This window comes from Hippopotamus amphibius, chromosome 7 (genome assembly GCF_030028045.1).
Source record: "Hippopotamus amphibius kiboko isolate mHipAmp2 chromosome 7, mHipAmp2.hap2, whole genome shotgun sequence".
In the NCBI taxonomy this organism is placed as follows: domain Eukaryota; kingdom Metazoa; phylum Chordata; class Mammalia; order Artiodactyla; family Hippopotamidae; genus Hippopotamus; species Hippopotamus amphibius.
This window is the reverse complement of record NC_080192.1, coordinates 75,365,166-75,392,766: the sequence shown is the minus strand read 5'-3', so window position 1 is coordinate 75,392,766 and position 27,601 is coordinate 75,365,166. Positions and strand designations below refer to the sequence as shown.

General features: G+C 54.5%; 2 protein-coding genes across 9 annotated transcripts; one reads left to right on the top strand and one right to left on the bottom strand.

The window, feature by feature from the left end:
* Nucleotides 1-943: 943 nt before the first annotated feature.
* ANKRD23 (ankyrin repeat domain 23) lies at nt 944-5,302 on the top strand. Of its 4 annotated transcripts, none has more exons than XR_009054823.1 (9): nt 944-1,069; nt 2,397-2,543; nt 2,754-2,882; nt 3,650-3,775; nt 4,021-4,119; nt 4,208-4,306; nt 4,404-4,502; nt 4,611-4,739; nt 4,951-4,994. XR_009054823.1 is itself a non-coding variant. In XM_057743084.1 (9 exons), the coding sequence occupies exons 1-9, from the start codon at nt 1,043-1,045 to the stop codon at nt 5,044-5,046; spliced, it is 921 nt and encodes a 306-aa protein (XP_057599067.1). In that variant the 5' UTR covers nt 944-1,042; the 3' UTR covers nt 5,047-5,302. The 4 variants fall into 4 exon arrangements, 3 of the variants coding, with proteins under 3 accessions (XP_057599067.1, XP_057599069.1, XP_057599068.1); XM_057743084.1 differs by having other exon boundaries at nt 4,641-4,739; nt 4,951-5,302; XM_057743086.1 differs by lacking the exon at nt 3,650-3,775 and having other exon boundaries at nt 4,641-4,739; nt 4,951-5,302.
* CNNM3 (cyclin and CBS domain divalent metal cation transport mediator 3) lies at nt 1,052-27,601 on the bottom strand. 5 transcript variants are annotated; one of them, XR_009054822.1, is made up of 9 exons: nt 25,992-27,595; nt 16,504-16,647; nt 15,456-15,605; nt 15,011-15,180; nt 14,710-14,806; nt 14,216-14,349; nt 13,485-13,623; nt 2,112-2,390; nt 1,052-1,487 (listed from the first exon to the last, which is right to left on the bottom strand). XR_009054822.1 is itself a non-coding variant. In XM_057743080.1 (8 exons), exons 1-8 carry the CDS (start codon nt 27,343-27,345, stop codon nt 2,311-2,313), a joined length of 2,268 nt encoding a protein of 755 aa, XP_057599063.1. In that variant the 5' UTR covers nt 27,346-27,595; the 3' UTR covers nt 1,541-2,310. The 5 variants fall into 5 exon arrangements, 4 of the variants coding, with proteins under 4 accessions (XP_057599063.1, XP_057599065.1, XP_057599064.1 ...); XM_057743080.1 differs by lacking the exon at nt 1,052-1,487 and having other exon boundaries at nt 1,541-2,390; XM_057743082.1 differs by lacking the exons at nt 1,052-1,487; nt 2,112-2,390 and adding an exon at nt 5,304-6,730 and having other exon boundaries at nt 25,992-27,541.

The window sequence follows — 27,601 nt, the reverse complement described above, 5'->3', positions numbered from 1 at the left end:
CCCTCCCGCTCGCTCGTCCTGGGCATCTCTGCTCCTGTTGCGCCCATCCTGGAGTCTTATTCACTAGCTATCAGATTTCCTTTCAAAGGTCAAAGCAGAATTCAAGGCACAGCTGGGTGGAAGACGTGCTTGGCACCTTAGGGAGAGTGAGGGTCTTGAGAATTAGGAGGTTTGACTTTGGTAGCTGCAGACGGATGGCTTTGCGCCTGGATTAATGGGTAACGTTCTACTTGGACCTGGAGCAGATCTGAACTTCACTTTCCTAGGGAAGGGTGTGCTGCGTGCCCAGCAGGGCATCTGGCAGGGGCCCTGAGTGTGGGCCATGGGAGGCTCTTCAAGAGGCATGAGGTACTGATGACAGGCTGGGCTTGGCTCCTGATGGTGGCCTAGCTTAATACATTGACCTTGACCGTTGGAGTGGTGAGGGAGCAAGGTGGGGTGCCTGGAGAAAGAAACCACCAGGAGCAGCCAGGGTGGCCTGGAAACTGGCCTGGAGGTGGGAAATCACTTGATTTCCTCCTGTAGGAGCCAGGAAGCTTCCTGAGGCAGAGGTCAGCCCCTTGGGCCTATCCTTTAGCGGTCCTCTAGGATCCTAGCTTCCCTTTGCCAGGGCAATTGGGCTGGGTCTCCCAGGGTCTCAGGCAGCCAGACCTACAGCAATGTTAAGGCTCACACTTCTTTTTCTCGAGGGTGTCTACACTTAGGATGGGAGCCATTTCCCCCTGAGCCTGGGCTAGTGGCCCAGTACCCAGGATGGGTGTTTATTGGTTGAATTGCTTGAGTAGGTGCGGGGGGGATGGCACAGGTGCAGGATGGGGGGGGGGGGGGTCTGAGGATGCAACTGACTCAGCTCAAAAGAGCTCTTTCCCCCGCCCGCAGCGGGCTACGTGCCCACACCGGTATTTTGGTGAGCATTACAGAGCCACAGAGTTATCTGGCCGGCGCCCAAGCCTCTGCCCGGCCCGCTCCCCCCACAGCTCTCCTATAAAAGGGCTGAGCTGCTCGGCTTCTCTCGCTGGGGGCGTGGAGAGCAGGGGGGACCATGGACTTCATCAGCATCCAGCAGTTGGTGAGGACGTGGGGTCGGGGGGCGGAGGCTGGGCAGTGGTTTGGGCGCCCCCAGACCGTCTCAGCAGGACCAGGAGGGTAGGCAGCTTCTTTCTGTGTACTGAGGTGGTTTTAGGAGTAGAAACCTGCAGTTCTGTTCTGGTCTGTCTGCCTAGTTCTCACACAAGGTGTGAGAGGGAGCAAGAGAGACGGTTGAGAAAGGGGTTGGGCGATGGTAGACAAGAAAGTCCTTGCGTTTACCGGGTTTTGCCCTGGACTGTGACGGCAAAGAGGAGCAGGAAGTGGCAAGTTACCCCGGAAGACTTGAGTGTGGCTGGGGTGTGGGCTGAGCTCAATTGTGAAGATGGTCGTTGCTGGAGAAATGGTCTGGAGGGTCTGGATGCCTTGGCTGTGGACGGGGAGAAGGGTGCTCGCGTTCCCTGGGCAATGAGAGAAGCAGGGACACCAGTGACCCTTCGGGATGCCTGTTGGGGGTGGGGTGGGGCATGGGGGATAGCGAGGCCTGGGGTGTCACGTTGCCCCACAAGCCCCACTGCCGACCAGGGCCCTGCCGGCCGCAGCCCGGGACAGCCTCTGCTGGGAGGTGGGTTGCAGGGCCTGAGAAGTGTTAGGTTGCCTGAGTTTGCTTTAGAAGGGAATAGAATGTAGTTCTGCGTGGCTGGAAGCCCTAGGTGCTGCCACCCTGTCATTCCAACCTTTCCTCTCCCCTCAACGTGCTTATTCCTCAGTGTTCCCCAGCTCCTGAATCCCAGGGGTGGGGGCCAGGGGAGGAAGAAGAGAATGGGTCATAGTATGGTGGGTTCTGCCCTAAGCACAGCCCCAGTACCTCATTTCATCTTCACAGCTCCGAGAGGTGAGTGCTAGTTTTACCCCACTTTATTATGAAGAAACAGCTTCATAAAGAGCCAAGATCTGAACAGAGGAATGTGGAATTTTACCCAGGGGACATCTCCTCTATCCCCGGGCTTGGGGTCAGGTGGCAGCGTGGTGTGATCTGGTAGGAATGCAAGGACAACAACCCTCGAGGGAGGCCTCAAGCTCACCTGGACGCAGCCCAGCAGTATAAATAGAGGCGGCGTTAGGCCTCCGCCACTGGGCTCCTGCTGACAGGACAGAGCGCGCAGCCGCCAGCCACCCTCCTGGGCCTCGGCCGATGCTGCAGGTGCTGGGAGCCAGCGACAAGCCCCGGTGTCAGGGAGCCGGCCAGGGCTCGGACCCCCGGCAGCTCTCAGATCCAGATCACTAATCTTTGTACATCAGCTCCTGGCAGCCCCCCCGTCCGGCACAGCTGTGTTTTCTAAGGGCTCCTCCTGTTTCTGTTCCTACAGGTGAGCGGAGAGAGAGTTGAAAGGAACGAATTGCGACGTGGACACGGAGTGCCTGATCCTGGAGGCGGGCCTCGCAACTGGAGGCTGGGGCCCCAGGAGGCCGAGGCCCGGGAGAGGCAGAAACTGGATGAGGAGAAGAGGAGGAGAGTGAGCGGCGGGGGGCGGCCCCAGGGTGGCTGGGCTCGGGCGGGCCGCGCAGGGGGCCACAAGCCAGGGCCCAGGGTGTGACAGCCGGGGCACCGCGCCTCTCCCGTGGGCGGGAGGACGAGGGCTAGGACAATCAAGAGCTGCCCAGGGCTCCCGCGGCTCGGGGCTGATGGCTGGCGTGGGCCTGTGTCGGCCCACTTTCTGCCGCAGCTTGAACGATTTAACAGTTCCAGAACTGACTTGGAGAACCTGGCTGACCTGGAAAAGCTGGTTCAAAGACGGAGAGAAAAGCGACTGAAACGCAGAGCTCCCCCCAGGGCACCCGAGCCTGAGGTCACGGTGAGTGCGAAGGTGGGTGAGTGGGGGTGCCACGCCAGGGCTGGAGTCCATGCGCAGGAGCCCCCCTGTCCCCAGGGGAGGCCTGGGGAGGAGTGACACTGCCACCACGGGTGCACAGCCCGCGCCTGGAGCCCCCTCCACCCCCGGCGCTGTTTGCCACGGCTGATGCCGGAACAAGTACCACAAACTGGGGGCTTAAACAACGGCTATTTATGGTCATCGCAGAGGCTGGAAGTCCAAGATCAAGGTGTCGGCAGGGCTGGTTCCTTCTGAGGCTCTGGGGGCAGATCTGTCCACGCCTCTCCTCCAGCTTCTGGGGTTGGTGGCAATCTTTGGTGTTCCTTGGCTTGTGGACGTGTCGCCCCAATCTTTGCCTCTGAGTTCATGTGGCCTCCCTGTGTGTGCGCCTGTGTCCAAATGTCTCCTTTCAATAAAGACACCAGTCATACTGGACTGGGGCCCACCCTACTCCAGTATGACAGCATCTTAACCAATTACAGCTACAATGACCCTATTTCCAAAGAAGGTCTTGTTCTGAGGTACTGGGGTTGGGACTCCAGCATGTGAACTTGGGAGGGGGACACAAGTCAATCCATACCCCTCCCCGCCATGCCTGTTCAGTCAGAGTCTTCGGGGGGCAGGTTTTGAAATCTATCATTTGTTGAAGCCAACAGTGCGCTTGGAACTGCTTGGCTAGACTGGTGAGGCTGTGTGTCTCAGAGGCCTAGAGTGGGGCGTGAGTCGGTCTTGTCCTTGAACGTATCCAGCCGCAGCCCCAGGCCCAGCTGGAGCCCGTGGCCCTGGAGGCGTTCCTGAAGGCAGCTGCTGAGAACCAGGAGGCCCTGATTGACAAGTACCTGACAGACGGAGGGGACCCCAATGCCCACGACAAGGTAGTGAGGATGAGTGCAGGCATGCAGGATTCAGCGTGGTCTAGTCCAGGCCTAGGAAACCACAGGGCTTTTCTGTTTTATTGGGCACGAGTCCTGTGGTGCCTCCTGAGTCGGGAGGGAGAGGCCCTTCACGTGATGGGAAGTAAGCAGCTCTACTCAGGGCACCAGCACTGGGAACGGGGTTGGGGGCGGGACCCCCGGAGGCGGCCAAGCTTCCTGCGCCTAACTGCCTATCCCCACCCCAGCTCCACCGCACAGCCTTGCACTGGGCCTGTCTGAAGGGTCACAGCCAGCTTGTGAACAAGCTGTTAGAGGCGGGTGCTACCGTGGACGCGCGGGACTTGGTGAGAACCGGGGAAGGGCCATGCCCACGGCAGACCCCTGCCTGGCATCCTTGCACGTCAAGGTTACTTTGGTGCTTTTGTGTTGCAGCTGGACAGGACCCCCGTGTTCTGGGCCTGCCGCAGAGGGCACCTGGACATCCTCAAAGAGCTGCTTAACCGGGGCGCCCAGGTCAATGCCCGGGACAAGGTAAGGGCACAGGCTATGGGGCGGCCTGATGCTCTTTCTGGGGTTGGGATGCGGCCTCGCCAGCCAAGAACGACACTCATCCTCACTGCTGCCTTAGATCTGGAGCACGCCCCTGCACGTGGCCGTGCGCACGCGGCACTGCGACTGCCTGGAGCACCTCATCGCCTGTGGGGCCTGCATTGACGCGCAGGACAAGGTGGGCATCTGGTGGTCCAGGGCTAGGGCAGCTCCACCCCCAGGGGCCACAACTGAGGGCGCCTGAGCTCAGCAACACCTCTGACCTGACCCTCCCCGGGGAGCACAGGTGAGGAGAATGACGCCCCCGTCCTGACAGGAAGGGGACACGGCTCTCCACGAGGCAGTGCGGCACGGCCACTACAGAGCCATGAAGCTGCTGCTGCTCTACGGGGCCCGGCTGGGCGTGCAGAACGCGGTGAGTGTGAGCGCGGGGGACCAGGCCGGGCGTGCAGAAGGCGGTGCGTGTGAGCGCGGGGGACCGGGCCGGGCGTGCAGAAGGCGGTGAGTGCGAGCGCGGGGGACCGGGCCGGGCGTGCAGAAGGCGGTGAGTGTGAGCGCGGGGGGCCGGGCTGGGCGGGCAGCTCCGGAGAGGAGAGTGGGCACTGACCCGGCATCCTTGTCCCCAGGCTTCAGTGACCCCAGTGCAGCTGGCCCGGGACTGGCAGCGGGGCATCCAGGAAGCACTGCAGACCCATGTGGGGCACCCCCGAACCCGGTGTTGACCACGACAGCCGACCTGCGGGGCCACTCACAGCCACCATTCCATCCCGTCACCTCCACCCGTGTGCCACTCACGCATCTCACCCATGTGGTCCTCCCTTGGTCACAACTCCCCACTCAGGGCTAATTCCGCACCTCCAGGCAGCCCTGTCAGGCTGGGGGCAGCTCTGCGCCCGGCAGCTAGGAGAACGGCCGCCCTGGCTCCCAGTCCCAGGGCTGAGCCAGTCCCTGCTGGGGCCTGAGCTGGGGGGGGGGGGGGGGGGGGGGGGAGCAGGAAACAAGGTGGGTCCAGACAAGGGGCGGCGGAGGTGGCCAGGACAGGGCAGGAAGGGAACAAGCCTCGAGCTCCTCGGTATCCACTGGTCCCGTCTAGGAGGCCGCTAGGCCCTGCCCTCCATGAGGGCCCACCAGCCCTCAGGGGCGATTCAGCACATGGCCAGCAGCTGCCATCTGGCCACGGAGATGCCCTTGGGCGCAGCTTTCTCCAGGGGCCTCCATGCCTATCAGCAGCAACCCTGGTAGGTCTGGAGGGGCTCTAGACTGCTTTGGCCTTGGGGCTCTGAGCTGGGTCTGGCTTCCTGGAGGGGGCTACTCAACAGGTGTGAGCCCCGCTGCACAGAAAGCCAGCCCCAGCCAGGTTGCCTCAGGAGCCCCAAGGCTGACGAGCTGGAGCTAATATGTGTTTCAGGGAAACCCTGTGCCCTCTGTCGACGGCTCCGGTCAGGCTTCCACCCTCTGGCCGGCCAGCTGGTGGCTCCCCTTGTAGGGGAGGCGCCTGGGTGCTGGGGGTTGCTTGTGGCCCACCCAGCTTTTGGGGCGGTGGCCCGTAGCCCTACGCTGCCTCAGGCGCTGACGTCCCCCTGGCCCTGGTACTAGAGCGCGTGCCCCTGCCTGGTCCCTGTGGCCGCGGCCGTGCTGCTTCACCCTCCCTCAGAGGCAGGGCGTGGAGGGCTCTGAGCTCACCTGCTCCTTTCCCTCCGCCGACTAGGGGTGGCCTGAGGCCCCACCTCCACACGCTCCCCTAAAGCTTCCTCCTCTCACTGTCCTTTCCGGGTCACACTTCACTGGTGCAGACCTGTACCGCTGGCAGGCTGGGTCCTTAAATGTCAGAAAGGGAATCTGAGAACAACTCCGCCCTAATCTGAGAACCACAGGCAGAGGGATGGGCCCCAAGATGAAGGCTAGCCTCCCTCACGTAAGGAACCTAGACTGATCTCCATTTTGCAGCAGTTATGTTTCGTCTAACTGGTGACCTTCTCAGGCCAATGACAATTTCTACTCTGTGAAAAAGCTGACAAGAGCTCCAAACGGGAGCCACATGCCTTCCCCTTACATGGGCAGCTCCTGCCCTGTTGTGACAGAGCCCTGTTCACCCAGACGCTGGGGCCATAGGAGAAACAGGCGTCCAAGTCCACGGAGAAGGTGACTTCCCATCTAGGAAGTAGGGACACTTAAGTGACAGACAAAAATACCTTTTTATATGCATCCCGTATTTTTTGTTCATTAAAACTGGCTGATTATCATCACGGCCTCGTTGTCTTTTTTTGGGCTGGAAGGGGCCTGTTCCTCAGGCCCTGTCTTCCTCAGCAGCAAAGCTCAAGCCTGATAACCATGTGGGCCTGACAGCAAGACAGGCCCCCAAGGGCAAAGCAGGCAGGCAGGGCAGTGCTGCTCAGCCTAGGCTGCCTATCAGAATCAAGAGGGAAGATTTAAAAAAGCCCGATGTCCAGATGGATTAAGTCAGAATCCCTAGGTTTGGACCCAGATAGCAGCATTATCATGCAGATGACATGCTTGTCTATGTAGGAGAGCCTAAGGAAGCTACAAAAACAAAAACACAGGGACTTTTCTGGCGGCCCAGTGGATAACACTCTGAGCTTCCACTGCAGGGTCGCACAGGTTCGATCCCTGGTCAGGGAACTAAGATCCCGCATGCTGCACGGAACGGCCAAAAAAGAAGCCACTTAGAATAAGGGAGTTCTGGCAAGATCCCAACATTCAAATAAACATACAAAACCCTTTTTCTACATACTAGCAATGATTCTGAATACTTAAATTAAACGCAGTACCATTTATAAGTGCTAAAAAGAAAACCTACTTAGATGTAAATCTAACAAAACATGTAAGGACCTGTATGCTAAAAACTACCAAATGCTGATGAATATAATCAAAGATTTAAATAAATGGAGACATACACATGGATTGAAAGACAACTGAGAAAAGATGTCAGTTCCACCCAAATTGATACACAAGTTTATCGCAGTTCCTACCCAACAAGATTATTCTAAAATTTAAAACGAAAACAACTCTGGGAAAGAACAAAATGGGAGAAATCAACCTACCCAATTTCAGAACCTATTAAATAGCTATAATAATCAAAACAACGTGGTACCAATGGAGAGACAGACACATCAGTCAGTGGAACAGAATAGACAACCCAGAAATAGACACAATAAATATGCCAAAAGATGCAAAAGTTATTCAACAGAGGAAAAGGTATGCTTTACAACAAATGATGCTGAAGGAACTGGACATCTATAGGCCACAACAACAACAACAAAAATCTCAAAATGGGTCATGAACTTAAATTAAATGCAAATTAAAACTATAAAATTTTACAAAAACAAAATCACAGTCAAGGACTAGATAAAGATTCTTAGACATGACACCTAAAGCATAATCCATTAAAAAAATCAGTAAATTGGAATTCATCAAAATTTTAAACTTTCACTCTGTAAAAAATCCTGTTAAGAGGATGAGAAAATAACCTACAGATTAGGAGAAAACATTTGCAAACCAAAAACACAATAAAGCCTCGTATTTAGAATATATAACGGATTCTCAAAACTCAGCAGTAAAAAAACCAAACAATCTAATTAGAAAATGGGCAAAAGACATGAACAGACATTTCACAAAGTGAAATAAGCACATGAAGAAATATACATCAGCCATTAGGGAAATGCAAATAAAACCCACCAGATAGCACTAAACACTTACCAGAATGGCTAAAATAGAAAATAGTGACAACACCAAATTCTGGAGAGGATTTGGAAAAACACGCACTGCTGGTGGGAACGTAAAGTTGTACAGGCACTCTGAAAAAGTTTGACAGTTTCTTTTAAAACCTAAATACGCAATAACCATACAACCTGGCAATTGTACTCCTAGATATTTAGCTCAGAGAAAAGAAAACCAATGTTTACACAAGAACCTGTAATGAATGTTCATAGCAGCTTTATTTGGAATAGCCAAAAACCGGAAACCACCCAGATGCCCTTAGACAGGACAGTGAGTATATGATGGAATACCACGCAGCAACCAAGAAGGAATGAGCCGCTGACACGTGCAACAGCCCAGAGGAGACTCCAGAACATTATGCCGAGTGAAAAAAGCCCATCCCAATGGTTACGTACTGTAGGATCCCATTCATACAACATTCTTGAAATGACAAAAATTACAGAGATGGACAGATTACTGGTAGCCAGGGACTAGGGACAGTGGCCTGGGGGGGGGGGGGGGGGGCTCTAAAAGGGTCTGTTGGAGGGAGATCCTAGTGAGGAACGGTCCTGTATCTAGATTGCAGTGGTGGTTACACAAGTCTACATGTGATAAGATGCTATAGAACTACATGCCCACATTGCACCAGTGTCAGATTCCTGCTTTTGATACTGCATTGTAACTGTGTAAGATGTAACCATTGAGGAAAATTGGGTGAAGAGTACATGGGACCTCTATCTTTGCAACTTCCTATGAATCTGTAATTATTTCAAAGTAAAAAGTTACGGGAGGAAAAAAAAAAAGCAATAGCTCTAAATGCAACTTGGTACCCTGGATTGTATCCTGCAACAGGAAAGGGAAATTATGGAAAATCAGATAAAAACCCAAGTGAAATCTGTAATTCAGTTAATAGTTTTGTACCCGTGTTAATTTTTTAGTTTCTATAAATGCACTGAGGTTATGTGAGATAACGTTCAAGGAAGCGGGTGTGAAGGGTATATGACCTATGAACCTAAAATAATTTTAAAGAATAAAATCCTGATGCCAGGACTGATTAAATCAGAATCCCTCGGGGGTGGGCCCCAGGTATCAGTATTTTTCATTTGCCGTGTGATTCCAATGCACAGCCAAGGTTAAGAACCACTGTTTTGGAGAGAGAGAAATTTACAGTATCTATTTCCCACCTGGGCTTGCTCTTAGAGGAATTCCTTGAGAAGAGTTTCTAAGCGAGCATGGCACTGTTTTTTGGCCTTCATTCCCAATGATCCTGGATAAGGACCCAAATGTCTTTGAGAAAAGTTCCAGAAATCCTCCTTCCTCCTATCCTCGGTCCCCGTGATGCCCCGGTTTCTGCGCAGCTGAAGCACCGTGGAAGGTGAATTTAGGCAAACCAGAAGACGAGAAAAATGCCTTCTTACTCCCACTTCTCTAATACCCCAGAGCAAGAACAGGGAAAAATCAAAGAGCTTGAAATGTTTCAAAGATCTAAGAAAAACTTTGATTTCATGTTCTTTTTTCCAAAGCAAGGTGATGGGGGTCTACCTGGTCCACAACCAGCCCCTTGCCTCCCTCACTGCTCTCCATGCACTTTACAGCCATCCGGCACCCCGGGGGCCTCGGGGTACCCTCCCTGGGATCCAGTGACGAAGGACGAGGTGCTGCAGAGTGATCCCTTCCTCCCACGTGTGACCTCCTCTTAAAACACAGAAAATGACAATACTGTTAGTGGCTACTGAGCCAGGCAGGCAGGGGAGCAGCAGGAAGAACAGGCTCCTCAGCTCTGCCAGGGCCAGTGTGCTTGCTCCAGGCTCGGGACGGGGTGAGAAAAGCCACCTCCACAGGAGGGAGCGGGGCTAGTGGGACAGACTTGCTTCCAGGTTTGGCACATGGGACAGGCTGGGTGCGAGCTCTGAAGCATGGCATCATAAGGGAAGCCAGAAAGGTCACCGTGGCCAAGGCCATGGATGTGAACCCCCAGCCCACACTGAGGCTCTTGGTTTGCTCAGAAAGTGCTGCCAGCAGCAGAAGGTTGGCAAATTAAAAGCAAAGAGACTGCAGGTCACGGCCACATAAAGGCAGTAATCGTGCACTCACATCGTGGCTTGGCCAGAAGAGGTATAAACACACTGCACTGTCACAGGGAGGTGGGCGAGGTGGGCCCAAGGACTGGAGATGATGCTGTTCCTTGCATTCCATTTAGAGGCAGGCCTGAAGGGCTGGCCCCAGCGGACCCCCATCTCCTAAAGCGGGGCAGGACCTGCTGAAGGCTCCCGGCACCAATGTCTGGTTCTGCGGACAGCCAGGACCCGCACCTATGAGGGCCATCTAAAACGTGGCCTGCAGGGGACGGGGACAGGCTGGCAGGAAGCCGCTCCTCGGCTCGCTCCAGTTCCCCACGTGCTTGTCCGTTCCCCAGACCTGGGGCTACCTGGCAAGCGGTTAAACTCCCGGGTTCCGCCCGGGGCTCTCCTCCGCCGGGAGGCCCGGTCTGCTGTGGCTGGACCCTGGAGGGGAGAGGGGAGGAGGATCAGCATCCGAGCCAGTTTAGGGAGCGAGTCCTATGACACCAGGTGTTAGATTCTCTTTAGGAGAGGAAGGGGCGGGTGAGGCAGAGGAGCCTCAGGCCTCCTCCCCGGGGGCATCAAGGCAGAGCTGGGAGCGTTTAGTTGGGAAAATGTTCAGCTCACTGAGCCTCGCAAGAGAAAACCACTGCGAGGACGGATGCCATGACTGAGAGGCAGGGAAAGCAGGGCTTCTGCCCATGGGAGGCCCAAGCCAAAGGCCCCAGACAGCACAGCCGGCACTGCAAGAAGCTTTGTTTCCAAGGCTGACAGGCATTTCACGGTCCCTTCTGCCTTCTAGAAACATGAGATGAGAAGTAGCAACAAGGGACAGGAAGCGCCCACTCACCCCCCATGGAGGAGAGCCTTTCATCTGGGGGGAGAGGGGCTCCAGCAGCTAACAGGCTGGGGAAGGAAAGCAAAGAGAACGTAAAGGAAAAGGCAAGATATTTACCTTGGGTGTTGTCTTAAAACAAAAAATGCTCACTAGTCCACAGTCAATTATCAACTGCAGTTTCCAAATATGCCAAAGAGGGAAAGGTCTACTGGGAAGGCTAGAGAGAGAGCAGAGGAAGAGGGAGGGGGTGGGGAGAGAGAGAGAGAGAGAGAGAGACCAGCTATGGAGCTGCACCAGCAGAGCCGCCCCACTCGGGCAGAGCCGCCCCGCTGGGGAAGCGCCGCGGAGAGAGGCTCGGCCTCAAGCACAGACTCTCCCTGGGAATCCCACTCTGGGGATGCTGGATGCGGAGGCGGCTTTCTGAATTTGAAACAGCGGATCGGGGCTCAGAAAGCTGTTTCTGTAAAGGGCCAGTATTTTTAGGTTTTGTGGGTCTCAGTGGCAACCACTCCACTCCACTGTTGTTGCTCAAAGGCAGCCGCGTACAACCCACCAGCAAATGGGCGCCTCTGGTAAAATGTCACGAGAACAGGCAGATTTGGCCTTCGTGCCGTTTGCCGACCCGGCTCGTAAGGCAGCTGCAAATTATCGTGCTTTCCAAGCATTTCAATAAAGGCACTTCTCTGCCAGGGAATCTAGAGCCAGAGTCACCCAGAGGATGGTTCTGACCTGCACCATTTCAGCAGGGCCTCGGGGACACGTCCACGTGTGTAGCAACACTGAGCTCCCCAGGCAGTGAAGCGCCAGGTTAACAGAGATAAAGTGCAGTTCCCCGAGGGCCGCCCAGGGCCAATGTCAGGCCGCATTTAGGGGAAAATCACCAACATCGTGACTATAGAACAGGGGCTGGTAATTCGTTACAAAGAGGAAATGACCCACAAGCCACCAAAAGTGATTCCCTCAGAGGACTGCCCAAAGAGCCCTGAAGCCACAAAAGGATTTAAAAAACCTCTGGGTATGTGATAAAAAATGAAACAAAGGGGAAAAAACAGGATTCTTAGATTTAAGTTTGTACCTTAAATACGACCTGTGCAGTCTGAGTAGCAGATGCAGCCAGAAAAGGTTCACGTGTGAGAAAACCAAAACCAACAGGCTCACATTTTGAAAAATAAGAACATCCTGCCTTCCAAGTCCCGAGTCTAACGTGATGGTGTGAACCTCTCTACAAGGGGTGCCTCACAAAATAAAAAAAGTTCAGGTGGGTAAACACAGGAGCAGGTTTCGCCCTAAGAGGTAAATGAAGTGTCAGTGCATTCAGAAAAGGGGCTGTGGCCGTGCCTGGATCCACGACCCAGCACAACCCCCCAGGGTCCTTCACCAGCACCAGAGATGGAGCTTGCAGAAGCGGAGCCACCGATGCAGCCCAGGGCGGGCTCTCTGCCCCATGAACCTCAGGAAGGACCTTTCTGTTTCTCTTTTCACACATGGGTCCAGTAACTAGAGCCCAGAAGCCAAAGGCACACCCAGGCTCCAAGAGAGAGTGCCCATCTCTCCTGACCTCCGACTCTTCATCTGTAAAATGGGTGTAACAAGTACCACCTCTCAAAACTTTAGGGAAGTTGTCTTAGATGAGTCAGGACGAGGAGAGCTCTTAGCACAATGCCTGGCACGGGAGGTGTTCAGTAAGAGCTTGACGTCCCCATTGCTGGGTAGGGGTAGGGCAGAGAGCAAAGGGAGTCAGGCCTCTGCAGTTCCTTCCACAGCCTCTCCAAAGCCCTGCCAAGCCCTGGAGGACCTCAGACCCCAACCTAGGAGCTCAGTCAGCGTAAAAATACCTTCTTGAATAACAAGGACAGGAAAGCTCCCTGACATGTTTTGCCACTCCCACCCCACTCTGCAAAGTCTGCTTCTTCCTGCTCCCAGTGGAACCCTGGCTGGGACCAAACACCCAGCCACCCGCCTTCTGAGCCGGGCCCACTGGCGACCCAAATCTTCGTTTTTCAGGTGACCTAACCCTAACCCTAAATGACCAAAACAGTGTCTGAACCTGACCTTGCTCCCATTTAGCAACTACAGCTGACCCTTGAACAACTCGAGTTTGAACTGTGTGGGTCCACAAACATGCAGATTTTTTTCAGCAGTAAACGCTACAGCACAACACAAGCCGTGGCTGGCTGAATCTATGGATGTGGAAGGACTGCCTACGTTACACGTAGATTTCTGACCGCACAGAGGGTTGGCACCCCTGACTCCTGTTGTTCAAAGGTCAACTGCATTCCCTAATTAAACCAACACAACCTACAGCCCTCAGAGAAAATGCTGACATAGCTCTACTCAAAATGTCAGCTGGTCTACAGCTCAGTGTCGTGCAAGCAATTAAAAACAGCAAGAAGGGAGAGAAAAAAGGAAGGGGAGAAGAAAGGAGAGAGAATGAACTTTAGGGCAGGGCGAGGGCAGAGAGAGCAGGCCTGTGTGTGCAGCCGGGATGGCAAAGGGCACGCTAGCGCTGGGGTCGACGCCGCGGCATGCGGCCGCCAGGGCTCACCTGTGGCTGTGGCTGTCTTGTCACCGAGAAGCCTGGTCTGGCTGCCTGGGACGGCCTGGAGGTCCACGTTCTCAGGGGACTGCGGCAGGGCCTGGGCTCGGGTGGCCAGGAGTGCATTGAGGTACTGCAGCCGCGTGACCTGGGGGGCAGGACGCGTTAGTCACAACTCTGCAGCCGGATGGAGAAGGTTGAGGTACGAGGGGCCATACCTCTCCCTCCTGCCCTCAAGCACCTGAACCAGGGGGAGAGTCACACTCAACAGGACGAGGGAAAAGGAAGCGCCTGGAGCTCACTAAGGGCGGAGGGGGGCAATCTAGCACAGCACTGCTAAGATCTCCAAGGAAGGGACTTTCCTGGTGGTGCAGCGGGTAAGACTCTGTGCTCCCAATGCAGGGGGCGGGGTCCCATCCCCGGTCGGGGAACTAGATCCCACATGCGTGCCGCAACTAAGGAGCCCTCTTGCCACAACTAAGACCTGGAGCAACCAAATAAATAAATATTAAAAAAAAGAAAAAAAAAAGATCTCCAAGGAATCTGGGTGCCTAGGCCACCAGCAGACAGAGGAGTCAGGCCATCCATCCTTCAGAGGTGGTGCAAGGTCTTGCTCTAGAGAGTCTCAGACAGACCCAAACAGAATTTACTCTTAATCCATGTAAATGTGCGACCCGTTGATCTAGCCCTTGAGGACACAAAGTTGGTTAAAAGCCAGCACCAACAAGCAGCCCAGTCACCTTGATGAACTGCAGGTCAGAGAGGGCCCTCACGGTGTAGTCGGGACAATACGCAGACAAGCGGGTGCTGTCAGTGGGCTCGGGCGGTGGGTCATGGCGGATGGACTGGAGCGAGGACACCGGGGACTGGTGAACTACGGGAGGACAGTCGGTGATGGAGCGGGCCAGCGCCCGCCCAGCCTCTGAGATCCACCCCACAAATCACCCTGGTGAGGGAATATGGCCAAGCGCTCTGAAAAGGATGGCAAACACGCTCCTCCTGGGAGAGGCTGTGCAGGGGTGGAAAGAGCAACAAAGATGAGCCCCAGAAAAACGCTGTCCCTCCCTCCCCGCAGCCTGGAGACGAGAAGGGCTAGCAGGTCCCCACGCAGACCGCCTTGCAGGAGGCGTGGGCTCTGCAGGCAGGGCAGACCAGACGCAGGGCATCAGAGAGCCCCAGCAATGCCCGCTGAGCCGCCGACCCCTGCCTCCAACTCTGGGAGGCTGCAGCTTACCCGAGGAGGGCGCCATCAGGGCGGACACTCCGTAGTAGGTGAAGGCCCCGTTCTCGAACTTCAAGCCCTCTTTCCCGATCTCCACCTCAACCCTGCCCTGGGAGGTGGGGGCGGGGAGGGAAGGAGAGAGGGACAGGGAGAGAAAGAGGTGGACAAGTTATCTTTCCTGCCAGCAAAGAGCAGGAGGAGAGAGCACCGACCCCACTTATCCAGGGGGTGTGCACCTGGATGTTCCTTCCTCTTCTCAGGCCCTCCCCACTTCCTAAGCAACTGGGGGGCTCCAGGCTGGGCTCGCAGGTACCTGCAGGATGAGGATGAAATAGTCCACCGGCTGGCTGCGCTGGTACAGGTAGTGGTGTGCGGCCAGGCGGTTGCTCTCGTCAAACCTCACTTCCTGGTTCACACTGGGATGCTTCAGCAGGTGCAGTAGGACCTTCTCAGAGATTCGTAGCGGGCTGAATACATCCACCTCTGCCCCACAGGGCAAAAAAGGGACGGGGACAGTGTCCACCGGGCCCGGCACAGCCCGTGCAACCACACCGTCTCCCGCCGCCCACCTCGGCTCCCCTGGCCTCCCCAACACCCACCCGGCCACGGCTCTCAGCCCCCGGGCAGAGGAGCCACCTTCAGGGGACCTGAGATGCTGCCAGGGCTGCACAGAGAAGCACCGAAGTCCTCCTGGACACCCTCCTCCTTTCGGGGAATGGAGGGGGGGCTCTCCTGACGAGGCCCGCCCTCATCCTCACCTCGGGAAAGGAAGCGCTGGGTGGCCAAGAGCAGCTGAGGTGAGATTTTCACTTTATATTCATCGTGAGACACCCTGAACAGGGAGAACTCCTCTTTCTGCCTGAGAGGGGCGCTCAGAGACGCAGGCTTCTTCTTCACCACGGTGTCTCCTGGGGCAGGGAGAAGAGGGCCTGCTTAGGCTCCAGCTGCCCTCCACCAACACGACCGGACCAACTCCTCCCAAGGCCCTGGGGCTGCGGCTGTCTTGTGGGCACCTGGTGGCCACGCCCCCCCGGCAGTGGTCTGGTGCCCGGTCAGAGGGGCGGCCACCTGCATTCCACAGACATCCAGAGAAGCAGCAGAGAGGCCTGCTCCTTCCTCGGAGCTGGGAGAAGATAACGCCAACATGACAGCAAACGGCTTAAGTAAAACAACAGGCCCCTCACCGGAAAAGCACGTGTTTGAGGGTTACTGGGGTCAAACAGCTGCTAACCTGCAGACCCTGTGCCTACGGCAGTCTGAGGAACCAAACCGAAGATGCTGCACTTGGGGGACAGACACGTGGACAGAGATTCACTTGCAAGCTCACAGGGGCCCACGTGAGGCCTGCCATCAAGCATGGGCTCCGTGTCTGCCCTGCAGACTGCAGGCGCCACCCTAAGAGGCAGGCACTTCTAAGACACAATCACAGGCCCCATGATCTTGTTTGGGGTTCTTTAAGGAGATACTTCTGTACAAAAGAACAAGAAAGCAAACGGACCAAGGAAGATAAAGACAGGGAAAGGCCTGTTAAAGGCAGAGCCCCAGGCAAGCACTGGGACTGCAAAGCTACCAATGGGACAGGCCCCCGTGGCTCTGCGTCCAGGTGCAGGTGTGAGCCCTTCCTCCTGCAAGGGGTAATCCTGGCCCACACAGGGGTAAGGAGACAGGGCCTGGGTATGTGACAGCTCTGACCTGAGATCCAGCCCCACTCTGACAACACGGAGACCCGCCAACCTCTGATACACACGCATCTCTGTAAGCTCGAAAGACCAGCTGAGACGGAAAAGCACAAGGACCGGGACTCACGGTAGTCCTCAGACTCGTCCAGAATCTCGGACTTGATGATCTCCTCGATGACGTCCTCCAGGGTGACCAGGCCCAGCACCTCGTAGAAGGGGTCACCTTCGCCCTCATTGTTCACCTTCTGCACGATGGCCAGGTGGGACTTTCCTGTGGGGAAGAGAGACTCATTTTACAGCTTGCTGGGGGCCTCCTGTTTTCCTTAGTCCCGTGTGACAAGCCCACCAAAAGGACTAAAGCCGATGTCTGTGTTCCCATAACCAGGCACCAGAAGAGACTCTTCCTAGGTGCCCTAGGATTAAATCTCAGACCTCATGTCCACCTGCCCAAGGCCCCCCATGCAACATTAGAGCTGCAGTCCCCCCCCCGGTCTGTGTGACTCCGTAAACGTGGTTTAGACAGGGATGCACTCAGACCACAGCAGGCAGCATATCCAGCAACCGGGCCACAGACACAGGGCACTGACGGCACAGACACCCTGTGCCGGTTCCCCAGACTGTCTGAATGCAGGAGCCGAAGGGGCCTCCCTGCCCGAGTCTCCAAGGGGAGCGCTCCCAGTTCTGAACGCTGCCCTGTATTTCTAGAAGCTGAGGTTCATGAAAGTCATCCGGGGGTATGAAGAAGATGATCGGTCAGCCAGAGCCCAAACTGTGCGGGAGGAAGAGCGGGAGGCTGCAGCTCTTCCCCTTCTTCCTCAGGCTGGCTAACTGCGTGCTCAATGAGGAGATGTAAGCTTGAGAAAAGCCCAGCCTCAGCGTGCTGGGGGATGTCAGGGAAACTTCAAGAATTTACTGTTTCAGTTAAGTGCTTTTCCTCTATAACGCTTCATACTGGTTCAAAAGAAACAGAATGGGACTTTCCTGGTGGCACAGTGGTTAAGAATCCGCCTGCCAATGCAGGGGACACAGGTTCGATCCCTGGTCCAGCAAGATCTCACATGCTGCAGAGCAACTAAGCCCGTGCACCACAACTACTGAGCCCGTGTGCCACAACTACTGAAGCCCACGTACTCCAGAGCCCATGCTCCACAACAAGAGAAGCCACTGCAATGAGAAGCCCATGCACCACAGCGAAGAGTAGCCCCTACTCGCCGCAACTAGAGAAAGCCTGCGTGCAGCCACGAAGACCCAACACAACCAAAAATAAATAAATGAATAAATAAATAAAAATAAAAAAGAAACAGGATGCAAGCCACATAGGTCATTTAAAACTTTTGAGTAGCTACATGAAAAAAAATAGAGACATATGAAGTTAATAACATATTACGAGGAACTCAATATAGTCAAAGTATCTTTCCAACATGCAATCAATATAAACATATGAATGGATATTTCTCCTTTTTTAGGTACTAAGTCTTTGATATCTGGTGCATGTTGGTACCCACTGCACATCTCAATTCACACTGGTTGCCTTTTAAGACCTCAGAAGCCACATGTGGGTAGTGGCCACTGGACTGGGCTGTGCAGGCCTAGCATATGTGACAGAGAGCAAACTCATCTCAACATACCGCCCACCCTTTTTTACCAGTATTTTTTTTCACTTAAGTATAGCTGATTTCCAATATTGAGTTAATTTCACAATGTGTACAGCAAAGTGTTTCAGTTACATATTTTTTTCAGATTATTTCCCATTATACTCATTATACAATATTGAATATAGTTCCCTGTGCTATACAGTAAATCCTTGTTGCTTATCTATTTTATGTATAGTAGTTTGTATCTGTTAATCCCATACTCCTAATTTATCCTTCCCTCCCCCTTCTCCTTTGGTAACCATAAGTTTGCTTTCTATGTCTGTTTCTGTTTTGAATACAGATTCATTTGCATTATTTTTTAGATTCCACGTAAAAGTGATATCATATGATATTTGTCTTTCTCTGACTTACTTCTTTAAGTATAATATGCTCTAGGTCCATCCATGTTGCTCCAAACTGCATTATTTCATTCTTTTTTATAGTTGAGTAGTATTCAATTGTGTATATACTTCATCATCTTTATCCATTCATCTGTTGATGGTCATTTAGGTAGCTGCCCTTTTTTGTTACTAGCGAAAAATGCATAGGGTAAAGGCTGGCCTGGACCTGCATGTAAAAGGGTGCTTGCTTCAAGAATCTTTCGGTAGTGACTTCCCTGAAAGTCCAGTGGGTAAGACTCCATGCTCCCAATGCAGGGGGCCTGGGTTCCATCCCTGGTCAGGGAACTAGATCCTGCATGCATGCCTCACTAAGAGTCCACATGCTGCAACTAAGAAGCCTGCATACCACAACTAAAGATCCCGCATGCTGCAACTAAGACCCAGCGCAGCCAAAATAAATAAATAATAATATATATATATTTTTAAAAACAATTTGCATCTGAGAATTGAAGAAACGCAGTACAGGCCTACGTCATTTTCAACGTGCCTTGCAGATACTGCATTTTTTACAAGTTGAAGGTTTGTGGCAACCCTTTGTCAAGCAAGTCTATCGGCACCATTTTTCCAACAGCATCTGCTCACTGTGTCACATCTTGGTAATTCTTGCAGATTTTCAAACTTTTTCGTTATTATTATATCTGCAAGGGCAATCTGTGATGTTACTACTGTAACTGTTTTGGGGGATGCCCTAACTGCACCTATACAAGATTGGGAACTCGGTAGATATTGTGAGTTCTGACTGCTCCACCAACTGGTCATTCCCTCTCTCCTTCTCCTCGGGCCTCCCTAGTCCCTGAGACAAACATTATTGAAATTTAGGCCAATTAATAACCCTACAATGGCCTCTAAGTGTTCAACTGAAAGGAAGAATCACAGATCTCTCACTGTAAATAAAAAGCTAGAAATGATTAAGCTCAGTGAGGAAGGCATGTCGAAAGCTGAGACAGCCCAAAAGTTAGGCCTCGTACACCTAACAGCCAAGTCGTGAATGCAAAGGGACAGTTCTCGAAGGAAATTAAAAGTGCTACTCCAAAAAATAAAAAATAAACAAATAAATAAATGTGCTACTCCAGTGAACACATGAATGATAAGAAAGTCAAACAGCCGTATTTCTGATACAGAGAAAGTTATAGTGGTCTGGACAGAAGGCTGAACCAACCACAATGTTCCCTTAAGCCAAAAATCTAATCCAAAGCAAGGTCGCACCTCTCCTCAATTCTATCAAGGCTGGGAGAGGCGAGGAAGCTGCAGATGAAAAGTTTGAAGCTAGCAGAGATTGGTTCATGAGGGTTAAGGAAAGCTGTCACCACAAAAGAGCAAGCTGAAGCAGCAAGTGCTGATGTAGACGCTGCAGCAAGTTACCCAGAAGACCTAGCTCAGATCATTCATGAAGGCGGTTGCACTAAACAACAGATTTTCAATGTAGGCAAAACAGCCTTATATTGGAAGAAGATGCCATCCAGGACTTTCCCAGGCAGAGAGGAGAAGTCAAGGCCTGGTTTCAAAGCTTCAAAGGATAGGCTGACCCTCTTGTTAGGGGCTAATGCAGTTTGCAGGTGATTTTAAGTTGAAGCCAATGCTCATTTACCATTCCGAAAACCCTAGCACCCTTGAGAATTACGCTAAACCTACTCTGCCTGTGCTCTATAAATGGAACAGTAAAGCCTGGATGACAACATCTCTTTTTTACAACATGGTTTACTGAATATTTTAAGCCTACTGCTAAGAACTACTGCTCAGAAAAAAGACTGCTTTCAAAGTAGTACTGCGTTGACAATGCACCTGGTCACCCAAGAGCTCTGATGGAGACGTACAATGAAATTGTTATTTCATGCCTGTTAACACAACATCATACTGCAGCCCATGGATCAAGGAGTGATTTCAACTTTCAAGTCTTATTATTTAAGAACTACATTTCATAAGGCTACAGCTACCACAGATAGAGATTCCCCTGATGGATCTTGGCAAGGTCAATTGAAAACCTTCCGGAAAGCATTCACCATTCTAGATGCCATTAAGAACATTCATGATTCATGAGAAGAAGTCAAAACATCAGCACTAATAGGAGTCTGGAAGAAGTTGATTCCAACCCTCATGGATGACTTTGAGGGGTTCAAGACTTCACTTGAGGAAGTAACTGCACATGTGGTGGGAACAGCAAGGGAACTAGAATTAGGAGTGGAGCCTGAAGGTGTGACTGAACTGCTACGATCTCATGGTAAAACTTTAATGGACGGGGAGGTGCTTCCCACGGATCAGCAAAGAGAGTAGCTCCTTGAGGGGCACTGCTCCTGGGGAAGACGCAGCAAAGGCTGTGGACATGGCAGCAAAGGACTTAGAACATCATATCACCTTAACTGAGGAGGGGTTGCCAGGGTTTGAGAGGACTGACCTTACTCCAGTTTTGGAAGAAGTTCTACTGTGGGTCAAATACTATCAAACAGTATTGGGTGCTACAGAGAAATCGTTGGTGCAAGGAAGAGTCAATCGATGTGGCAAACTTCACTGTTGTCTTATTTTAAGAAACTGCCGCAGCCACCCCAGCCTTCAGCAACCACCGCCCTGGTCAGCCAGCAGCACCAACATCGAGGCAAGGCCCTCCTCCAGCAAACAGTCTGTAACTCACTGAAGGCTCAGGTGGTGTGGTCAACGTCTTTTAGCCATAAAGTATTTTTATTTATTTATTTTTAATTAATTTATTTTTGGCTGTGTTGGGTCTTTGCTGCTACTCTTCGGGCTACTCTTCGTTGCAGTGCACGTGCTTCTTATTGTGGTGGCTTCTCTTGTCATGGAGCACAGGCTTCAGTAGTTGTGGTGCACGGGCTTACTTGCTCTGCGGCATGTGGGATCTTCCCGGCCCAGGGCTCGAACCCGTGTCCCCTGCATTGGCAGGCAGATTCTTAACCAATGCGCCACCAGGGAAATCCCATAAGGTACAGTATTTTTAAATTAAGATATGTACACTGTTTTTTTAGACATAATGCTAATTGCACACTTAACAGACTACAGTATAGCGTAAACATAACTTTTATACACACTGAGAAACCAAACAATTTGTGTGACTTGCTTTACTGTGGTGGTCTGGAACCGAACCTGCAACATCTCCGAGGACCGCCTGTACTTAGGGCTTGCTTACTGTATGCCAGCCACCAAGTGCTTTATTCATTAACTTACCAAACCCTCCGGCAACTCTATGAGGCACATATTATTATTATTTGCATTTTACAGTTTACAGAAAAAACTGAGGCGAAGAGAGATTCAGTGACCCAGCCGAGCTAGAAACCAGGCAGTTGGCTCTGAGTCTGCTCCACTCAAGTGCCTTTCACTGAAGAGAACAACAGACCAAATCTTAGGAGCCCTCTCCCCTCTGGGCGACGCACATGGTGCCAAGCACAGGGCCCAGCTGAAGAGAAACCAGCAGCCTTCTCTTCTCTGGGGGCTCTACCATTCCGGGACAAAATTACAGGTAGAAATGCGCACATTAAGTGGTCTCCCCGCTTCCCAGAAGGGGCTAGGGGTCCCTTGGAAACTGTCTGCCCATTCCTGCTGAGACAGAGGCACCGAATGAGGAATGTGGCATTTCCAGACGCTTCCCACCCCTTGGTGTTTGGGCTGGGAATGGCTCACACCAGCAGGCAGACAGAACTGCTACAAGGGCCCCAACAGCTCTGCTACGGGATACATCGTCAGGGCACATCAGGAAGGCTGAGGCTCGACACACAATATTGGTCAACAGACTTTTTGGATTTCAGGAACCAAAACCCAGGTTCTAGATGGCCACCTGCGAGAAGAGAGGACCCACTTCAGCCCCCTTCTTCCAGGAAGCCAGTCCCTTTGGCAGGTTACCTACAGGAATGACTAAGTTCTCCTTTGCTTTCAAACTTCTACAAAATAGGCCAAGGTTCTCAGTGATAAGATGACTCAATGATGAACAGAAGAAAGCAGAGCCCCTGGAAGGTCCCCCAAAGCAGTGGCCAGGTGATTTAACCTTCAGACAGAATATCTGAGGGGTCTGGAAGGCAACCAGGAGAAAGGAGTAAGGGACACACAGAGAAAGGGCAGCCGGAGGGATTCAAGTCTCTCATCGGACAGGGTAAAACTCCCTGAAGATATGCAGCCCCTAGCCAGCTGACTGCGAACACTGACACAGGCCCCAAGACAGGTGCGGCGGGCTCTCCCCACAAAAGCTCTACAGAGCCGCAGGCCAGGGGAAGCTGGCACACCTGCCAACATCGACCAGGAAGCTCTGAAAAGCTCTAGAGTTCTAGTCTTAGTTAGCAGGCTGGAGAACGCTCACAAATGACAGGGATGCTAGAGGACCCTTCCACAATGCCTAGTTTCTAGGACATTCCTAAAAATGCAACTGCAGGGGAAATTCCTCTGCCTTCCCTCTTTTTAAATTGTCTGAACACACCCTGTGAGAAAAGCACCACGTGACCCTCCCTCACCGATGTCTGAGCAGGTCTGACTCTTTTCAGAGTTGGCGCAATCCTTTGGCTTCTGACAGGCAGTGAACCACAACTCCAGGTTTAAAGCAGATTGCGAAAAGCTTACCCATCCTAATGCCTCCTTTGGCTGAATGTCCTTGAGGTCACTGGGGGTTGTCACTGGGGTTGACAAAGAAGGCAGGGGTTAACAGCTTTAAAGAAAAACATGTTCCTACACCTCCAGAGTACGTACTCCTCCTGGCAATGCCTGCACAAGACAAGCAGCTGTCACCTCAAGTCTGCACAGTGACTGAGGGGCACCTCACTGGGGAAGGTGCCTCTCCCAGACGAAAGTTCCACAACAAACTGTGCTCTGCAGGAGAAAAAGGAACAGGGCTTGGAATGCCGGTAACTGCCAAGACGCCAGGGCCTCCGGCTTTGGGGAATTCAACAGGACCACCGCCTCACACACTCGGCAGAGAGACAGGAAGGGGACTGATTTTTAAAACCTCATGTGCCACGGAGGCTGCAATATGTCCTTTGTTCATGAGCAGAGGAATGAAGAAAAGGGTTAGGCTCACAAGGACTTCAGTGAGGACAGAAACCTATGTGCCCAACAGCTACACTGCACGCGAGAAGCAGAGAAAGCTCAGGATGTCACAGGAAAGACGTGGCCATCTTGCCCTGAGAATGTCCCTCACTCTCCACAGGAGTTAGGAGGTCGAGGGGACTGAAGAGCCCCCCATTCAACCTCCAGACCACAGCCCCCCACACACCCCGCACCCAGAAGGAGGCTCTCCAGAGTCGCTCCAAGGCCACCACCCCAGCACAGGAGCAGCCTGCACTGCAGCCTTCTCTTCCCACCAGCAACTTCCTACCAACGCTTAGACCTAAACCCACTCAACTCCCCCATCTTAAAACCAAAGAGCAGAAGGCCTCCTCCCTGCCCAGCCTCTCCTAGCCACTGCCCTCTGGTTCCGCTCTGGAGTCGTACCTCCCGGAAGGCCTGTATCCTCAGGCTATCGTGCTTCAAGCCCTAGCACCCCACTCCAGGGCACCACAACTGCCCTTGCAAAGGTCAAGGGCATCCTGGTTGCTGGATCCAAAGGACATGAGGCCGGCCTCTCTCCTGATCACTCTCCCTCCCCTAGCTTCCAGGACATTTCAGGGTCTGGCTCTCCTCAGCAGCCCCTCCTCTCTGCCCTCTGCCCCTTCCCTGCTCATGCCCCTCTATCGGCTCTGCTCCCTGGGACCACTTGACACCAACGTCCAGATCCTTCCCTCCTGCTTGGGACTTTCACTTGCACTTCAATGCACATCGACTGCTCCTAGGAGCCTGCCTCTTGGGCCACCGCACAGACACAAATTCCAACATCCAGAACAAACTCGACTGCCTCCTGCTGGCCCCCACCCCAAGCCCTCTCTTCCCTCCGTGTGCTGTGCCTAAGGGGCAATGCCAATACAACCAAGCCAAAATCCCCATTCATCCTCAGCTCCTCCTCTCACCCCACAGTCCCTCAGCTAACCACAAAATCCTCCCAAGTCCACCTTCAAACGCCCTCTTGGGTTACTCCTCTCCAGGCCCATTGTGCACCCTTGTTCAGGCTACCATCACCTCTCACTGGACCCTCCCAACCACTGGGGTGCCCCTCCTCTGGTCTCCACCAGTCAGTGATCTGTGGAAACCACTCAGATGGTGCCACGCTCTGCTCACAGTCACCGCCCTGGTGGTCGAGCCCACCTCCCCAGGGCCTCGAGCTGGAAGGTGGCAGGGGCAGGATGGCACCCTCTCCTGCTGACTCCGGGGCCTGCACGGCTGGCCACCAGGCCACGAGAACCACCACTGCCTCAGAGACTACAGTACTACTTGGAGATGGAGTACATGCTACTGGGAGGCTCTGCCTGGCCCCCACCCCAGGCTCCTCTCCCCAGAGAAGGGCTACGTGGCTACTTTCTGAGGAAACAGCCAGCACTCAGAGACTCTCTAGCAGAATAGCCAGGGCTACCCATCAAAGTCTCCCACCCAACCCCAAAATGCAGTACGAACAGTAGCTGCCAAACTTCAACACTGAAGCCTCCTGCAAGGATTAAAAGAGGTGGTGCACGAGAGCGCCTACTAGCGGCCGGCATACAGCAGTGCTAACGCAGGAGTAATATACATGGTCACTACTGCAGAGCTTGACCTCGCTGCCCTGACAGTCAAGGGGCTCACAGAGTCCTGGGGCCTGGAGACTTCATAGCTGCCAGAAAGACGAGGGGAAACGGCTCACTTCTCAGCCTCAATTACGCAGTCTTTAGGGTCAAGGTCATCTAGAGTCCTGAGATGTCCTCAAGCCCATCCTGCAGTTCAGGTGTGAGAAGCCTGGGTAATGGCCAAGATACGGCCAACCTCTGCGGAGGACACCCGAGCCCAACAACGAAGAGGACTGACTGCAGGGGAACCCAAACCTTCACACTGGGAGGGTCTCAGTTTTTAACCTGCAACCTTTGAGTGAACCAGGGTGAAATGAGAGGGTGGAAATATGTTGTTAAGAGAGAACTTGAGACCTTACCGGAGGTTCAAAAAAAAAAAGAAAGAAAAAGGGAAGGGGAAACTAATTTAATTGGTGAAATCAAAGTGGAAGTTTCTTCCACACCTGCAGAAAAGTATTTACCAATCATTCCCTTTTCTGTAATCAGGAAGGTTGAGCCCATGAGTGACCTTAACCATGATGCCTTGGGAACATCGCAGGCCCTGCTAATTTGATACTATACGTGTGCAGATAGCAGCATCCAAGTATCTTAAGACTATACTATGTTCTTTCAGTTTCTATCCAAGAGTTTGGACCTGCTACAAAGCCAAAGCCCACAAAAAAGACCTGGTAAAGAGCTGAGGCGTTAGAGCCAAGTCGGCATCCCTCCCCAAGTTGGGGGCCAGCCAGGAAAAGGGGATTTTTGCTGTCTATAGCACTGTCAGTTTCGGAACTACAACCTTTAAATGCTGTATTTCGAAAGATCATTTGGAGCTGCAAAGCCATCATCTTCATTAAATGGCCCTTAGAGGCCTCCCTGCCCTCCACTGGGGTGGGGCCCTTCCCAGAAGCTTCCCTAAACTCCTTCTCTAGGGGGAGGGCGCTGACACTGGAGTCACCTCCGAGATTCCCTGGCCGTTACCTCGCTTGAACTCCTCCAGGACGGCGTCCAGCTTGGTGTCGTTGAAGACGAAGTGGAGTGGGTGGTTGTAGAAGCGGGTGATGGTGCTGAGCGGCGTGCAGTCTTCGGGGTCCACGAAGGCCAAGTCCTTGAGGTAGAGCATGTCCACGATGTTGGAGCGCTCATCCTCGTACACCGGGATGCGCGTGTGGCCGCTCTGCATGATGCTGGCCAGGACGCCGAAGTCCAGCACAGTGCTGGCGTCCAGCATGAAGCAGTCCTCGAGAGGCGTGAGCACGTCCTCCACGGTCCGGCAGGGCAGCACGCCCTTGCTGAGATCGCTGTAGGGGTCGCCGCCGCCGCGCGCCAGCTCCAGCACGCGCTCGCGCAGCCTCCCGGGCCGCGCCGCCAGCTCCAGCAGTTGGCCCACGGGCAGCGCCACGGGCAGGGTGAGCAGCACGGCTAGGCGGCTGAGCATCAGCGCGCGCGGCGCCAGCGCCAACGTCCAGCGCCCGCTCACGGCGGCCGGCACCACCTCGCCCACCAGGAACACGAGCCCCGCGCTGCCCAGCACGGCGGGCACGGCGCGCTGGCCGGCCGCGCGATACAGCAGCACCGCCAGCGCCGCTTGCGCCAGGCTGGCCAGCAGCAGCAGCGCGCCCAGGGCATAGCCGGCCCAGCGCCGCGCGGGCTCCAGGCGCCGCGCCGCCGCACGCTCCGCCTCCGAGCCGCTCTCGCGCAGCACCTGCACTTCGGCCGGCGCCAGCGCCAGCGCGCTCAGCTGCAGGCCCCGCGCCAGCGCCGCCAGCGCCAGCAGCCCCGCCGCCCCCAGGCCCAGAGCCCAGGGCGGCGCCGCCTCCTCGGCCGCAGCACCGCCCGGCTCCACACGCACGGCCAGCAGCGCCGAGTGCGGGCGCACGGGCTCGGCGCGCAGGCGCAGCAGCGCGCGCCCCTCGCCCGTGGGGGCCACCGCCTCCTCCTCGGCCGCCGCGCCGCCCGGCTCCCCGCGCACCGCCAGCCGCGCCGAGTGCGGGAGCGCGGCCTCGGCGCGCAGGCGCAGCAGCGCGCGCCACTCGCCCGTGGGGGCCACCGCCTCGTCGGGCGCCGCGGCCGGCCCGCCCTCGGGGCAACCCGCCCCCTCAGGGGCCACCCAGGACCAGGAGCTGTTGGCGAAGCCCGAGCCGAAGAGGCGCAGGCGGAAGGTGGCCTCCGGCGCCGCCCGCACCTCCCCTCCGCGCGTCCACCCCGCGCCCGCCGCTCCGTCCTCCTCCAGACAGACGCCCAGCACTCGCGGGCCCGGCGCCGCCTCCCCGTTGGCGTTGCCCAGGCAGAGCGCGGCAAGCAACCAGCCTAGACGACCCGCCGCCGCCGCCATCGCCTGCCGCCGCCTCTCGGCCTCCCGCGCAGCCTACCCCTCCGCCTCCTCCGAGCCAATCGTCGACAGCCCTGGAGCCGCCTCCGCCAATAGGCGGCGGACGGGGGCGGGCCCCAGGGTCGGACTAGGCTGCGCAGGGGAGTAAACAAGCGGCGGCGCGATCCCGGGGCGGGCCGGGGGCGTGGGGCTCTCGACCCCGTGGGGCTCCGCCGCGGCTCCCTTGGCCCGGGCTGGCCGGCGTCCGGAGGATGCTGGG

Excerpts from the sequence above, each read along its gene's own strand:
- CNNM3 (XM_057743080.1), bottom strand. The coding sequence starts at position 27,345 with ATGGCGGCGGCGGCGGGTCGTCTAGGCTGGTTGCTTGCCGCGCTCTGC. Across the intron at positions 14,350-14,709 it reads CCTGATGGCGCCCTCCTCGG|TTCACCAGTCCCCGGTGTCC; the intron begins GTAAGCTGCAGC and ends GTCCTCCCGTAG. Across the intron at positions 2,391-13,484 it reads CAAGACAGCCACAGCCACAG|GAACAGAAACAGGAGGAGCC; the intron begins GTGAGCCCTGGC and ends GCTCACCTGTAG.
- ANKRD23 (XM_057743084.1), top strand. The coding sequence starts at position 1,043 with ATGGACTTCATCAGCATCCAGCAGTTG. Across the intron at positions 3,776-4,020 it reads ACCCCAATGCCCACGACAAG|CTCCACCGCACAGCCTTGCA; the intron begins GTAGTGAGGATG and ends TCCCCACCCCAG. Across the intron at positions 4,307-4,403 it reads AGGTCAATGCCCGGGACAAG|ATCTGGAGCACGCCCCTGCA; the intron begins GTAAGGGCACAG and ends CTGCTGCCTTAG.